Source organism: Bos mutus, chromosome 2 (genome assembly GCF_027580195.1).
Source record: "Bos mutus isolate GX-2022 chromosome 2, NWIPB_WYAK_1.1, whole genome shotgun sequence".
Lineage (NCBI taxonomy): Eukaryota > Metazoa > Chordata > Mammalia > Artiodactyla > Bovidae > Bos > Bos mutus.
The window spans coordinates 3790333-3804982 of NC_091618.1; the positions used below are offsets into that span (position 1 = coordinate 3790333).

The 14650-nt window shown below is 51.0% G+C and overlaps 1 protein-coding gene across 1 annotated transcript in view; it reads left to right on the top strand.

The window, feature by feature from the left end:
* Positions 1–14650, top strand: part of VWA5B1 (von Willebrand factor A domain containing 5B1) — a 57572-nt gene that overhangs the window by 4308 nt on the left and 38614 nt on the right. The window contains exons 5-8 of the mRNA XM_070381703.1: positions 5019–5158; positions 6043–6174; positions 6754–6878; positions 10934–11110. Of these exons, the coding sequence (XP_070237804.1) occupies positions 5019–5158; positions 6043–6174; positions 6754–6878; positions 10934–11110 (574 nt within the window). The remainder of the gene's footprint in view (positions 1–5018; positions 5159–6042; positions 6175–6753; positions 6879–10933; positions 11111–14650) is intronic.

Genomic DNA, 14650 nt, shown 5'->3' on the forward strand with positions numbered 1-14650 from the left:
GCATCAGACACGACTGACACGGCTTAGCACACACTGTGTCTAGTCACTGGGGTGGGTGTCAGGATCACAGAGGGAACAAACGCACACGGTTCCGGAACTTTCCGGAACTTGGTGGAAGAGATCATTATCCAACCAATAACACGGCTAAGGTGAACTGTTTGTGAACTTGCATGCATAATTAATTATGTGAAAGTGCAATGGAAGAGACGTTCATTGGCTAAGAATATAAAAGAGGGACCCAACCCCTGGGAGGTCCAGGGGCCAGGTCAGTCTTCTCTGAGGAGTGATATTTCAGCTGAGGGCTGAGCCAGGAGGCAGACAGATAAGGCACAGGGAGAAACGTTCCTATAGGTGGGAACGGCAGGGGCAAAGGCCCTGAGGCAGCAAGGACGGGGCCCCAGAGGACCGGAAGCACAGGTGACATGAGATGAGGCTGCAGACATACAGGACACCCTGCGGCCCTGGCCAACTCTGGATTGCTCCCCAGAGCAATAAGGAGCCATTAACAAGGGTTTTCAACAGGGTCGGGTAGGACATTGCAGCACAGTTTCTCTGTACTCTCCCCAGGGGTAGGGAGGAGGGCAAAGGGGTCACAGCCTGAGGCACCTGCAGCTGAGATCAGGGATCCTCCTATTTCCCCACCGTGGACCCAGGGGACCAGCGTCTCCTCCACAGGGAGAGAGGAAGCCCGGTTTAAGAAGCCTGCTGCCTACGGGAGGTACCTTTTGATGCATCTTATCATTTGGTCTCCCCTGGTGGCTCAGCAGTAAAGAACCCGCCTGCCAATGCAGGAGACACGGGTTCAATCCTTGGGTCAGAAGATCCCCTGGAGAAGGAAATGGCAACCCACTCCAGTATTCTTGCCTGGGAAATCCCATGGACAGAGGAGCCTGGTGGGTTACAGTCCCTGGGGTCGCAAAGAATCAGACATGATTTAGTGACTAAACAACAAACTCCTTAACTCCCCCTCCCCTACTCTCGTTCTGAATCTTTGAGTCAAGTTGAAATACGGGAAGATATAAACACTGTCCATATCCAGGAGCTTCATACACATACTCTGTAGGGCTCTGGGGACAGCTGGAGGCACGTGCCCACTGGATCACAGAGGGCCATGTCAATAGTCTCCTGGACACTGCAGGTTAAAGGGATGATCTGTGACTAGGCTGGGAAAGGGGAGAAGGAGAAGGGGATGACAGAGGATGAGATGGTTGGATGGCATCACTGACTCAATGGACATGAGTTTGGGTAAGCTCCAAGAGTTAGTGATGGACAGGGAGGCCTGGCGTGCTACAGTCCATGGGGTTGCAAAGAGTCGGATACGACGGAGTGACTGAACTGAACTGATGGCCAGGCTGGCGAGGAGGGGGTTACTGCAACCTCCCATAAGGGGCCAGCCTGGAGGGCACTCCTCAGTCATTCCACAGATTAAACACTTACTGTGGGCCAGGACCAAGCACACACATGGGCCGGGCACTGTTTTGGGTGCTGGGAATACAGCAGTAAACCAGAGCGGCAAGGTCCCTGCCTTTAAGGAGCTAGCGTGCTAATGAAGGCGGCAGACAATAAAGAAACAGGCTCATAGATATGTCAAACATTAGGTGATGAGGTCTATGGAGATAAACACTACTGAGGCTGGAGAGGGACAGGATGCGGCAGGTGCTCATTAGAAGAGACGAGGCTTAGGCACCATCTGAGACTCGGACCATAATGAAAGCTGAGCTGCCGGGGTCCAGCCCCGGCTGATCCAGGGTATTCAAAGCGGGGATGGCGTCGGCGAGGATCAGGATACAATAGCTTCAATTAGACATTAATTAGAGATGTAAAGAGTAATAGAATGAGGATAGCTCAGTAGGAAAATTCAGTGGAGAAAAGAGGCTGAGTAGCTTGGTTTACGCGGGAGACCAATAAAACTTGAAGACAAGAAGTTTGCACCACTTACGGAGGCCACAGGCGTCCTTCCGTTCTCCCAAAGAAGAGGAGACACTGAGGCCTCCCCGGTCGGATCTTAGAAGCCCAGGCATAATTAGTAAGCATGGTGGGTTCCACGCTCCAGATGGAGACTCAGCCAGAGTGAGAGAGAGAGCGACATGGGGAGACCAGTATTTCGAGAAACTGATCCCAATTCTTTATTTTCCATGGTCTACTTTTATACACTGAGATGTTATGCAAAAGTCACACGGGGTCAGCAGTCCTGACTTTTATCAAAGTCAGGTGCTTCATACAAATGTATACAGAGGTCTTAGGGTTGTTACATCATCTTCTGGCCAGGGGGGACTGCTGACAATTTATGACCCTCTCCTTGTGACAGCGGTTAGTCAACCAGGACACTTATTTCTCCAGGGGTGATTATTCTCAAAACAGACGCCACGCAAATAAAGTTACATTCCTATAGGGTGAGGGTGTAGTGGGTTTTAGTTAAGGAAAGAATTTACTTAGCCTAAGGTCTAACATGATTAATATCAAAGGTTAATACTTATTTCTTCTATATATTCATTAATGTGTGTAAGGGCAGGGGATATGGAGACTTAGCAACAAACATTGGCTCAACAAATGAAAAACCCTTCACCAATACAATTTCTAATCAGCCCATTATACTTATACTAATAGTTTTCTAACTTTTCTAAGGAACCTGTTTTTAGAAGGTTTAAAGCATCTCGTGCCTCTCATGGTTGGGAGGCTGTGAGCAATCACATGTGGCCGGACAAGCCTGTCAGGCAGGCCAGAGAACCTTCAGAGGAGTTTGTAGGTTAAAACACTCTTGTCACGCCCAGGAGTTTTTATTAACTGGAGCTCTAGGTTAACTCCTTCTCTGAAAGAGGTGGTGGGGGACAGCCACTCATAAAGTCAGAGGTGTAGGTGAGAGCACAAAGTAGTAAAGTAGGCAGGCTCTGGTTATGAGGGTAGATGCTCGAGGATTTCCAGGGGGACTCCTGAGGCTCGATCCCGCCTTTGCGTATGTCGAGCCTCCTTCCTCATGACCTTTGCCACGGGCGGAGTACTTCACTCTGGCCCCCAACACTGAGCGCCAAAGAACTGATGCTTCTGAGCTGTGGTGTTAAAGACTCCTGAGAGTCCCTTGGACTGCAAGGAGATCCAACCAGTCCATTCTAAAGATCAGTCCTGGGTGTTCTCTGGAGGGAATGATGCTAAAGCTGAAACTCCAGTACTTTGGCCACCTCATGCGAAGAGTTGACTCATTGAAAAGACTGATGCTGGGAAAGATGGAGGGCAGGAGGAGAAGGGGGCGACTGAAGATGACATGGTTGGATGGCATCACTGATTTGATGGACATGAGTTTGAGTAAGCTCCAGGAGTTAGTGATGGACAGGGAGGCCTGGCGTGCTGCAGTCCATGGGGTCACAAAGAGTCGGACACAACTGAGCAACTGAGCTGAACTGAGGCAACATCTGAGGCCTGATCTGAATGAAGGGAGCAAGCCATGGAAATCATCTGGAGGAAGAACATCCTGAGCCGGGAGTAGAGCAGGCAGGAAGTGCAAAGGCCCTGAGGCAGTGCCAGGCTTGGTGTGTTTGAAGAGCAGCAGGAAGGCTCGTATGAACATAGCAAACGGGAGAGGAGTGCTGGAGTCAGATCATGGAGGGCCTCGAAATCTAGAGTGAGGACACTTGCTGGCACAACAGAGAAGCTGCTGGCACCATCCAGGGTCAGGCCAGGGAGCACCAGCTCGTGTGTCAGCTGTGTAAACGCTGCCATCGTGCATTTGTAAATGCAAAACACTTGGTAAATGCAAGCCTGGTACATTTGAGAGGCAGGACTAGCAGAGCTGGGGACATTCAGACCTCGGTGGATCAAGGAACAAGAGGCTTGGGAGTACACAGCTCCCCTGAGGTGGCCCTGATAAATTTTTGATTCCTGCCCATTCCAGCAGGAAAGAGTTAACAGAGGCACCCTTGGGACTGCAGGGGATGCAGACACCTGCCTGCATCAAATTCCGATGAAAAAGTGGCTTAGATAGAGTGACATGAGAAAAAGTAAGAAAAACAGACCATTCCAAATGTTAGTGAGGGTGAGGAGGGAAACTCTGGCTCACTGCCGGTGGAAGTGAACACTGGCCCAGACACCTTGCAGTGCAGTCTGGCGGAATTTGATGTGTGCCCTTTGACCCAGGGATCCCAGAGAAATCCTTTCATACGTTCAAAAAGGGAACACGGATAAGGGTCTAAATGGGGGTGGCCTGTGGACGCCAGGAGGTGGAGGCAGGAAGAAACCAGGACAATGTCACAGGCCCTCAAGTCGGACCATTGTTGCTGTTATTTAGTCGCTAAGTCACATCCGACTTTTTGCGACCCCGTGAACTGTAGCCTGCCAGACTCCTGTGTCCATGGGATTTCCCAGGCAAGAATACTAGAGTGGGTTGCCGTTTCCTCCTCCAGGGGATCTTCCCCACCCAGGGATCAAACCGAGTCTCCTGAATCGGCAAATTCTTTACCGATGAGCCATCATGGAAACAAGCTGAATCACAGCAGCAGCAAAGACTTTGGTTTTCAGACCTTTAAAACGCAGCATTGGGTGAAAAAAAAGGGAAGCTGCTGAATGAGATTCCTAACACAGTGCCATCTTTTCAACCAAATGTCATGGTGTCTTTTACAACGCTCTGTGCATATTCAGAACAAAAGCCTCAGAGGGCAAGGCTGTGGAGGGGAGGGAAATAGAGCGGGATGAGAGCCCAGGTGGGGACAACAGACAGAGGGCCAGAGACGATTGAGCAGCAGATGACTCTGCTAAGCACTCACGAGAGACAGCTGTGTTGTCATGATCCCTATTCAACGAGAAAACCGAGACTCAGAGGAGGAGTGGCTCAGGCAGGGGTCCCCAGCTCGCAGAGACAGAGCAGGGATTCCAGATGTGATGTGATGCTATGTAAACTGTCCCACGGCTGAGTCCGAGAGACCCAGGTGAGGATGTATGCTCTGCCCAGTGCGAGTGTGGGAACTGAGGCCAGTGCTCCCATCTTGCTGAGTCTCCTCCCCCTCCCCTCCTCCCGGCCCCTTTCCCAGCAGAGACAAGCACTGCTTTGGCAGCCTGGACTCCTGGAACAGACTGTGCCTGTCAACTCTCCTGGACACAGACGTGTCCAACCCCATGGAATACGAGTTCAACTTCCAGCTGGAGATTCGTGGGCCCTGCCTGCTCGCAGGTGAGCGGAGCTGCCTAGACCCTGATGGGGCTGGAACGAAGATTCCAGGTCCCGGGGTGGGGAGAGGAAGGGAAGGAGGGAAAGCTGGCCGGCCCAGGTGGATGACAGCCTGCAGCCAACCTGCTGCCCAACAGGACTCTTTCCCAAGGACAGATTTCAAGACTGTCCACTCCCCTCCCCGCCATGGCTTCCCTGGGGAAATGTCCACATGGGCCTAGCAGTCCAAAGTCCGAGGTCGGAGGTCCAAGGTCCTCTCCGGGAGGCCACAGCCACAGAGATGCTTCTCGGGTCCTCCCCTGGGGTGGAAGTGGGGGTCCTCTCAGTGGGGTAACTTTCCAAATCCAGCCACCTAGATCCCACCCTAGAGCTTCTGATGATGACACTGGTCTGGGGGCGAGAGCCCTGGACACCAGAAACATTGAAAAGCTCCCAGGTGATTCTAACTGGGAGCCAGAGTCAAGCACCACTGTTCTGATGGTTCCCCTCCCCCTCCCAGTCAAGGTTTTAAAAGAATGTGGTTTCGGTCCATGAGTAAGTTCTCCCAGAGCAAGCCGACATTCAACATGAGAGGCGTTTATGGAGTGCCCTCCGATGGAGCGTGAAGCTCCTTTTGTCTCTGTGGCCTGAGAGGAAGCCACCCCTTTAACCCCCACTGGGTCCCAGGGTCAGGGCAGGAGAGGTTATCCGACCCTGTCTAGCTAAGCTCCCATTTTACAGATGGGAAGACTGAGAAGGGCTGTCCACAGTTTTGCACCCCGGCAGGCCAGGAGCCCCTGATGCGGCTGGAGTGGCAGTCACCTCCGGCCTGGGTCTCCGGGTCCCCCCACCAAGGCCCTCTCTCTCTGGGGACCCCTGAACCTATCCCATCTTTCTGCGCCACTCAGGGGTAGAGAGTCCCACCCATGAGATCCGAGCCGATGCCGCCCCTTCCGCAAGCTCGGCCGAGAGCATCATCGTCACCCTGGCCAACAGGCACACCTTCGACCGGCCCGTGGAGATCCTCATCCACCCCAGCGGTACTGTGCACCAGTGGGGGCCCCCGGGGCTGCTGGTGGGAGGGAGGAGGTGCTGATCCCAGGGCACACAGACCGCCCCTTGCCCACCCCGTAGCCAGGGAGAGGGTAGGCTATGTGGCAGAGGAGAGGAGACCAACTACTGGCTTCCGTGTAAATGTGGCTCTGATTAGCAGAGTTGAGTGTCTCCTGCCCCATTTCAGCTCCTGAGGCCCCACTGTCTCATCCACCCATTGGTGCACTTTGCTCTCAGGCCAGCTGAACACCTAAGCTTGCTTGGTGAGACCCCAACAGTTCTTTACCCCCAGGGAGCAACTCTTTTATCTCTTTAAGAATTGTTAGAATGTCAAGATGCAAAAAGATTGGAGCCCAGGATCACTCCCATTTTACAGATGGGTAAAGTCGAGTCATGCACTCTCCTGACTCCCAGCTAAGGAGTCTTCATGGCCCCACATGCCTCAAGCGGCCAGGGTTCCCATCCCCCTCTTCCAACTGGGAGTCCCCCCACAGCGAAGATCCACCCCTCAACCAAGGTCCCCTACGTTGCCTTAACGCTCGGACAGTGCTGTCTCATCTCTACAGAGCCCCACCTGCCACATGTCCTGATGGAGAAAGGGGACATGACCCTGGGGGAGTTTGACCAGCACCTGAAGGGAAGAGCAGATTTCATCAAAGGGATGAAGAAGGACAGCAGTGCAGAGCGAAAGGTGAGGGTGGCTGAGCAGCATCAGCGGTGGCAGAACTGGGGTGGCTCTGGGCACGGGGTCTGCGCCGGGCCAGGGAGAAGCCTGAGCCTCAGGGCAGGGGTGGGGGTGACTCGCCTGAGGTCACACAGCAAGCTGACAATCCCACCTCCTGCCAGGTCACCTGCTCCCAGTGCCATCCAGGTGCCTGAAAGCATGTAAGTCGCTCAGTCGTGTTCAACCCTTTGCGACCCCTTGGATTGTACAGTCCATGGGATTCTCCAAGCCAGAATACTGGAATGGGTAGCCTTTCCCTTCCCCAGGGGATCTTCCCAACCCAAGGGTGGAACCCAGGTCTCCCTCATGGCAGGTGGATTCTTTACCAGCTGAGCCACCAGGGAAGCCCAAGAATACTGGAGTGGGTAGCCTATCCCTTCTCCAGAGGATCTTCCTGACCCAGGAATTGAACCAGGGTCTCCTGCATTGCAGGCGGATTCTTTACCGATGAGCTATCAGGGAAGCCCTTCAAGGTGCCTAAGCTAGAAAAATTTTAGGCTGGTGGCAGAAACGACCTTGGTCTTCTTCAGGATAGTCTTCCCCCAAAAGGCACCAACGGCCCTACGGCTGGGTGCCCTCCAGGCTCCGTCTCTACTTCTGGGTCTCCCTTTACCCACCTGCTGAATGGGTCTCTTGATTTGCCTTCCTTTGGGGTCATTGCTTGCTATTAGGTAAAGAATAAAGGCAGAGCCGGGGAAGCCAGAGAAACCCTCTCCCTCAGCCCGCCCCTCCCCCATGAAGTTCAAGGATAAGGGGGTCCTCAGCAGGGGCTGGGGGTGGGGAAGGGGGGGTAAGAGGATGCTGAGCCTCAGCCACAAGCCACCCCCACAGTCTCCCTCCTGCTGGTGTCACCGCACACCGCCCTGGGTCCTGAGTGCCAAGGTAGGCTCAAGAATCAGGGCACACTGCTTTCTATCATCTCCCTTTTTAGGTGAGAAAACTGCAGCTTAGCACCCACAATAACTGGTGAGCTGGGAAAAGGGAGTTGGCTTTCGTGACACTGAGGCTAAGGACATCACCCCGCTCATGTGGGGTGGTTGTGCTGAATTTAAGGGCCTCTCTGGCCCCTGCTGGTCTGACGGACAGAGGACGGTGGAGAGGAACAGACAGGAATGCGGAGAAAACCTACAGCTGATATCCTTCCCTTTGGTAGAGATCCCACCCGAAGGCCCCTACTTGGAGGGAGGTAGGGGATGGCGCAGGGAAGGTACAGATGGCTCAGTGCCCACCCCCACCTTGGAGACCCTGCTGGAAACATCTGCCCTCCCAGAGGTGCCCCCAGATGAGTCAGTTGGGAGAAGAGGCTGGAGCCAGGTTCTCAGAGTAGGGGTGGCATTGCCGGGGTGCCACTGGGCTCCGAGAACTGCAGCGTGCAGGCAGGGGGGATCAGCAGTGAGCCTCCCTGCCTGCCTGCCTGCCAAGCCTTAAATCAATTAGCTCTGGGACCACCGGAGCAAATGAGAATTAATTTGCCACCTTGGGTTGGTTATGCAAATACCCTGTATTCTCATGAGCTTCAGGGATGACAGCCATCAACCCGCAGCTGCTAAGAAGTGATGAGTTTATTGTAATTGGATAATGGCAGCTCAAGGAGACATCAGAGAATCCTGAGCCCGAGGCCCCCACCCCAACCCTCCGAGAGGCGAAAATCAGGCTCCTGTCACTGACGTGGCCATTGCTGCCTCGGGCTCTGTCGTCTAGAGAGCTCTGTTGGGCAGTAGCTTTTGGCTAAGGACCTCGCTGTGGGAGGGAGGACCTGATCCCTCACCAGGGAGGGAGGTGAGCACCCAGAAGCATCAGCCAGGGAGAGCTGGGTGGGCTGAGCTGTCAAAAACTGTGATTTAACAAAGTGGGGGCAAATGACACAGAGGGAGACACAGATGGAGATGCAGAGAGAAGCAGAGACGAAAGAGAGACAGACTGAAAAATTTTTTTAAAAGATGTACACAGGTCAGTTGCAGACAGAAAAACCCACGAGATTCATCTTCTCATTTATTCATTCAGCAAACAGTAAGTGCCCTGTTAGGCATCAGGCTCTGTTCTAGGCACTGGGAGGACTGAAAATGTCACATCCTTTCCTCCTGGCGCTTACATTCTAGCCCAGGGAAACAGACAAGAAGCAAACATACGAGCAAGATCAGTTACGCAAGGACCAGGGTCTGTGAAAGACCTGAAACAGAGTGACAGGATGAGTGATGAGGCCTGGGTGCTGAAGCCAAGTGTTGGAGGAAGCTTATCTCAAAACGAGACCTGGTGGGTTGTGAAACCCTGGGAGGAGGTACAAAGAACTGGAGGCAGAACAATGGTGATGTGCTTGGAAGACAGAAATGTGCCCCCTGTGGCCTGAAATGTGGGGCGAACACGAGGTGGACAGGCAGGCAGGGGTCAATCCATAAGGGGCTTCATGAGCCCTGGTGCGGGAATGAGAGGACGCTGTTGCTTAAGCATGAGAGTAACAGGAATGATCACACTGCCTGCTCTGTATGGAACAGATCACAGGGAGAGAAAAGGAAAGAGGCCAGGAAGGGGCTACTGCACAGGTCCAGGCAAAGGTCCTGAAAAAAGAAAGTGACGTGAAAGTATTAGTCCCTCAGTCATGTCTGACTCTATGCAACTCCATGGACTGCAGCCCACCAGGCTCCTCTCTCCATGGGATTTTCCAGGCAAGAATACTGGAGTGGGTTACCATTCCCTTCTCCAGGGGATCTTCCCAACTCAGGAATCAGACCCAAGTCTCCTGCATTGCAGGTGGATTCTTTACCATCTGAGCCACCAGGGAAGCCCAAGTTGGGTATTTACAGTGGGGACAGGGAAGAGGACACGTTCAGAAGGTATTTGAGCTACAGAACTGGTGGTTCTCTATTGAGGGAGTAGATACACAGAATGAGGAAGAGGGAGGGGTCAAGGACGACTCCTGGATCTTTGCTTTAACCCGATGGGCAGGTGATGATGTCATCTATTGAACTGAGGAAGGGACCCAGACAGACTGAGAAATAGACAAAGAAAGACGTGTACACACAGAGACAGTCAGAGACAGAGAAAGATGGGGTGGTGAGGGAGGGTGGCGGTGAGGATGGAGAAAATGAGATTTGGTGCAGAGATGACTGCAAGAGTCAAAGACAGTTCAGTAGCAGCATGACAAGGCCAGCTAAGAGGATCCATGAAAAGATACAGAATTGTGGTGGTATCCTTCCTTTAATGTTTCCTGAGCCCATCTTTATACCAAGCTTTATGTGGAGCCCTGGAGATGCAAGAGACTCAAGCATGGTCTGCCTTCAAGTAGCCCCCAAATTAGAGGGGAGACAGAGAGATGAGCAAAAAACTCACAGTGTGAGAAATGCCTGGGTCCCTGCGGCAAATAGCAAGAGCAGCGATGGTTGCTGTTCAGCAACAATTACTCTGCTGAGCGGTGCCCTACAAGTGTTGCATTTAGGCCATACAACTCAGTGAAGTATGTACTCTTGTCCTCATTTCATGGGCAATTAAGTTCATGTAAGATGGGGGCAGGATTTCCAAAGAGGTAAAACTTGAAGCGTGAGTAGGAAGTTTATCAGAGGGAGAGAATCGGTAAACCAGAGAAGCCAAGGTGAGCCCGAGAGTGGCTTATCCCTGGATGTGAAAGGGAAAGAAACGGCTACTCAGCTGAGGGCCTGCACGCGTGTCAGGGCCTTCCCATCTGCAGGCCAGCCCAGTTCATCCTCAGAACCACCCTGAGAAATTGACTTTATCTGTCCCATTTTCCAAAGAAGCAACAGACCCTGAGGAGGGACTGACCCAACATCACACGACTGGACAGTGATAGCTGAGATTCAAACCCGGGTCTTCCCGCCTCCAAAGTCCCTGTTGCTATTGCAACCTGTGAACATCTAGCAGAAGAGCCAGGTAGGGTCAACCTGGAAGTCTTATACGCAGAGGATGAGTGGGATTCTGATTAAACTTGGAGAGTGATGGGGGCCACCAGGGTGAGCCCCCAGCTCTGGGCCCCTTGAATGCTCAAGTGAGAGTTTTCCTTTCTCCTCCAGACAGAAATCATCCGGAAACGCCTTCACAAGGACATCCCCCACCATTCTGTCATCATGCTCAATTTCTGCCCCGACCTCCAATCAGTCCAGCCGAACCTAAGGAAGACCCGTGGGGAGTTTATCTTCCTTGTCGACAGGAGTGGCAGTATGAATGGGACCAACATCCAATGTGTCAAGGTACATTTATGAGGACCCCACCTCCAGGATCTAGGGTTCCAGGGTAACCAGCTTCTCAGCACTTTCTCCTTCCACACCTGAGCCACTTCCTTAAGTGACTATCTCTGGCTAAGAGACATGATGAGCAATTTCTTTTGTATCAGTTTAGACAGAGATCTCTCTGCTCAGTGATATGAGCGGAGGTTAACTGCTGTCCATTTTCAAGGAATGAAGTCATCAGCAACTCCCCTTGGAATTCGCCACAGCTCTGTTGTGTGCCTGCTCTGGCTAAAACGCCTCACTAAGTACTCAGTGGAGAGGGATGTAGAGCAGAGAGGAAGGAAATTAGCATTGGCTGAGGACCTGCTATGAGTCAGGCTCTGTGCAGCCACTTAGTGCACAGCTTGGTGTTTAATCCGGACAGTAATCCTGTGAGGCTGGTCCAGTTGTCCCCGTTTTCCAAATGGGAAAACCCATCCTGAGGGTTTCGGTAATGTACCCAAGGTCATGGTCTAAAATTAAACCCCTGTCTGTCTGTTTCTACCACGTGACATCAGAGATTCATTAGATATGGCCCCTGCCATCAAGGAATGTGTCAAATCCAGTGAAATGATTTGATTCATCTTTTCTCTTTTTTTTCAAATGCCTAATATGTGCAAAGTCCCGATGCTTGGAAATCCAGAAAGAGTGAAAGTGTTAATTGCTCTGTCATGTCCAGGCAACCTCACAGACTGTAGCTCACCAGGCTCCTCTGTCTATGGAATTCTCCAGGCAAGAATACCAGAGTGGGTAGCCATTCCCTTCTCCAGGGGATCTTCCTGACCCAGGGATGGAACCCAGGTCTCCTGCACTGCAGGAAGATTCTTTACTGTCTGGAAAGAGGGCAGGTTGTAAATACAGTTCTGCCCTCAAGGAGCTCACAGTGGGGAACTCCCTGGTGGTCCAGTGGTCAGGACTTCATGCTTTCAGTGCCTGGTTGGAGAACAAAGACCCTACACAGCATGTGGCGTGGCCAAACCAAACGAAAAACCCAGAAGCTCACAGTCCAGTGAGGTGCACAGCCCTGCTAACCCAGCGCTCCTGGGAGTGTGGTCTTGATGCTTTGGGAGTTCCGAAGGAGAGCAGGTGAAAGAAGAATAACCCCCCACACACACATCCAGAAGCAGCCCGGCTCCTTCAGAAGATCATTCACCTCAATTATGGCATTACCCAACTCTTCTGTGTGTTTTCAGTTGTGCAGATGTCTGCCTCCTTCTCTGGAATTATTCCCTTATTGAGGGGAAAGAGCAGATCTTCCTCGTCTCTCTCTCCCCATAGGGTCTAGCTCTGTGTTTGTGCATAAAGAGCCCTTGGTCACTGTTTACTGAACTGGGTAAAGGATTACAGTTCAAGAGAGCAAGGGGTGAGTGACCAAGGAGAGGGCTCTGCTGTTGCCTGAAAGTTTATCCCTCCCCCTAGCTTGTCCTTGGAGCAACCTCTTGTTTCCAGGGCAACAGAACCAGCAGGGAGGGATGGGGTTAAGTGGGATCCATGATGGCAGCTGTCTCCTCGGCCTTGCCATGACTGGGTTTGCTCTTGAAGTATGACAGAGCAGTCATACATCAGATCCAAGTTCCTGTATGAGGCCTCTTGACACTCAGGTGCAGGACTACCCCTGCCCACCATCAAAGGCAAGCAGCAAGGTGGGGAGCTGTCCACAGTGCTAGAGTGCTGAAGCACACGGCAGGCCTGTGTGGCCATGTATATTCCATTCCACAGCTGTACCAATTTGTAAGACATCTCTTCAGTTACTCTAGAGTATCACGGGATCACATACCTAAAACATCGCTTAGAGAGCATTTAATCCCCTTTCCCCACCATTTTCCAAGTAAAGAAATTGAGTTCACAGAAGGCTAAGTGTTCTTCCCAACATCACAGAGCTGGTTCAAGAACCTAAGCCTTCTGGATCTTGACTTGGTGCTCATTTTCCTTACCTTGCTGGCAGGGGATTATACAGACTCTTCCACTAAGAAAACCTCTCTTCTCTGATTATTATTCTTGCTTCATAGCTCTGTGGGAAAAGCAATGCCTGGGTTGCAGGGTCACTTCTGCCACAGACTTGCTATGTGGTTTTGGACAAGTTGATTCTCAACTCTGGGCTTTATTTATTCTCGATGAGAAGGGAGGATTCATTCAGGAGGGCAAGCATATGTCACACATCATTCCATTCCCCTCTCCCAAGTCCAGACAGACATCAATAATTGACCATGATGTCTAATGGTTTATGATGTCCATCTTCTTTGTGAATTATACCTTCTATCATTAAAGAATATTAATCTCTGTTTCATTTAAAAATAAAAATATAATTGACCATGACATTTTTTTCAATGCTGAGCCTGGTCTCAATCTGTATATCCTTCTTAGCTTGGTGTTCCAGGCAGTTACTACCAGTTCGATGGAGTTTATTGATGAGTGGAAATCCAGTTCCTGAATTAAAGACCTATTGTCAGAATTCCCTGACAATAGCTTTCTCTAGCTCTGATTTGTGTCTCAGTCCCTTTCCCCTTGGAGTCGCTCATGCTTTCTTTTCCAGTTCAGCTCAGGGAGCTCAAGGTCATCCTTTCACAAATGGCTTTGTGTTGGCACAACCCATTCTGCTAAATGTGCCCCTGTTAGAAAAAGTCACAGAAATTACTCAAGCCACATGTCCCTTTCCCCATTGACAATGAGGCCATTTTGGGGTTGCTGAAGTCTTTAGGTGGCCCATTAGGTTGAAGTTTTAGGAAAAGCTAGGCTTCGGGATATAAGGGAGAATAGAAATCTAAACAGTCACGCCAAAAGGCAAAGTTCAGCCAATTTAATTTCCTGCAGCTGGTCTCCTTCTTCAGCTACCAATTGCTGCCAAAAACATGGCTTTAAAAATTGTAATAGGTGTGAGCAGAGACAGTCTATATGGATCAGCAGAATCTCCTGCTAGCAGCAATACACATTAGCAGCCAATGAAAAAATAAACAGATATTGACTTCTTTTGCAGAAAAACAAAATGTATTGACACAAGTAATAAAAGGAGAGGGACAGAACAGTGATGTTAATATTTACAAAGTGGGGTGGGAGAGGGGCTGCAGGGCTGTGGAGCCTGAAAGACCATATGGTGTGAAAGTTGCCAGGATCTACTTGCAACTGTTTGCTTCTAGATTTTGGAGTATAACAGTTTGTTTCTGTGAAGCTATGCCGAGATCCCTGGGATGCCATCAATAAACTCTGTGAGGGTGGGGAAAAGCCCCTCATTCCCGAGTTCTGTGCCAAGGCAAAACCAACATGACTGAAGATCTCAGTGCTGTGCTTTGAAAGCCTCAGCCCTGTTCTTAGGTTTTATGACCCAGTGCAATTCCTCAGTTTCCTTATCTGTAAAATAGAGGTATTTTTATTAATATGTATTTGATAGGGTAAGTAATAATAACCATTTACTGAATATTCTACTGTGTGGCATGCTGAAGTTCAGAAAAATAACATAACTAACCCAAGGTCAGGTTAGTAAAGGTGAGATTGAAACCCAGATATGTTTAACTTCCAAGTGTATCT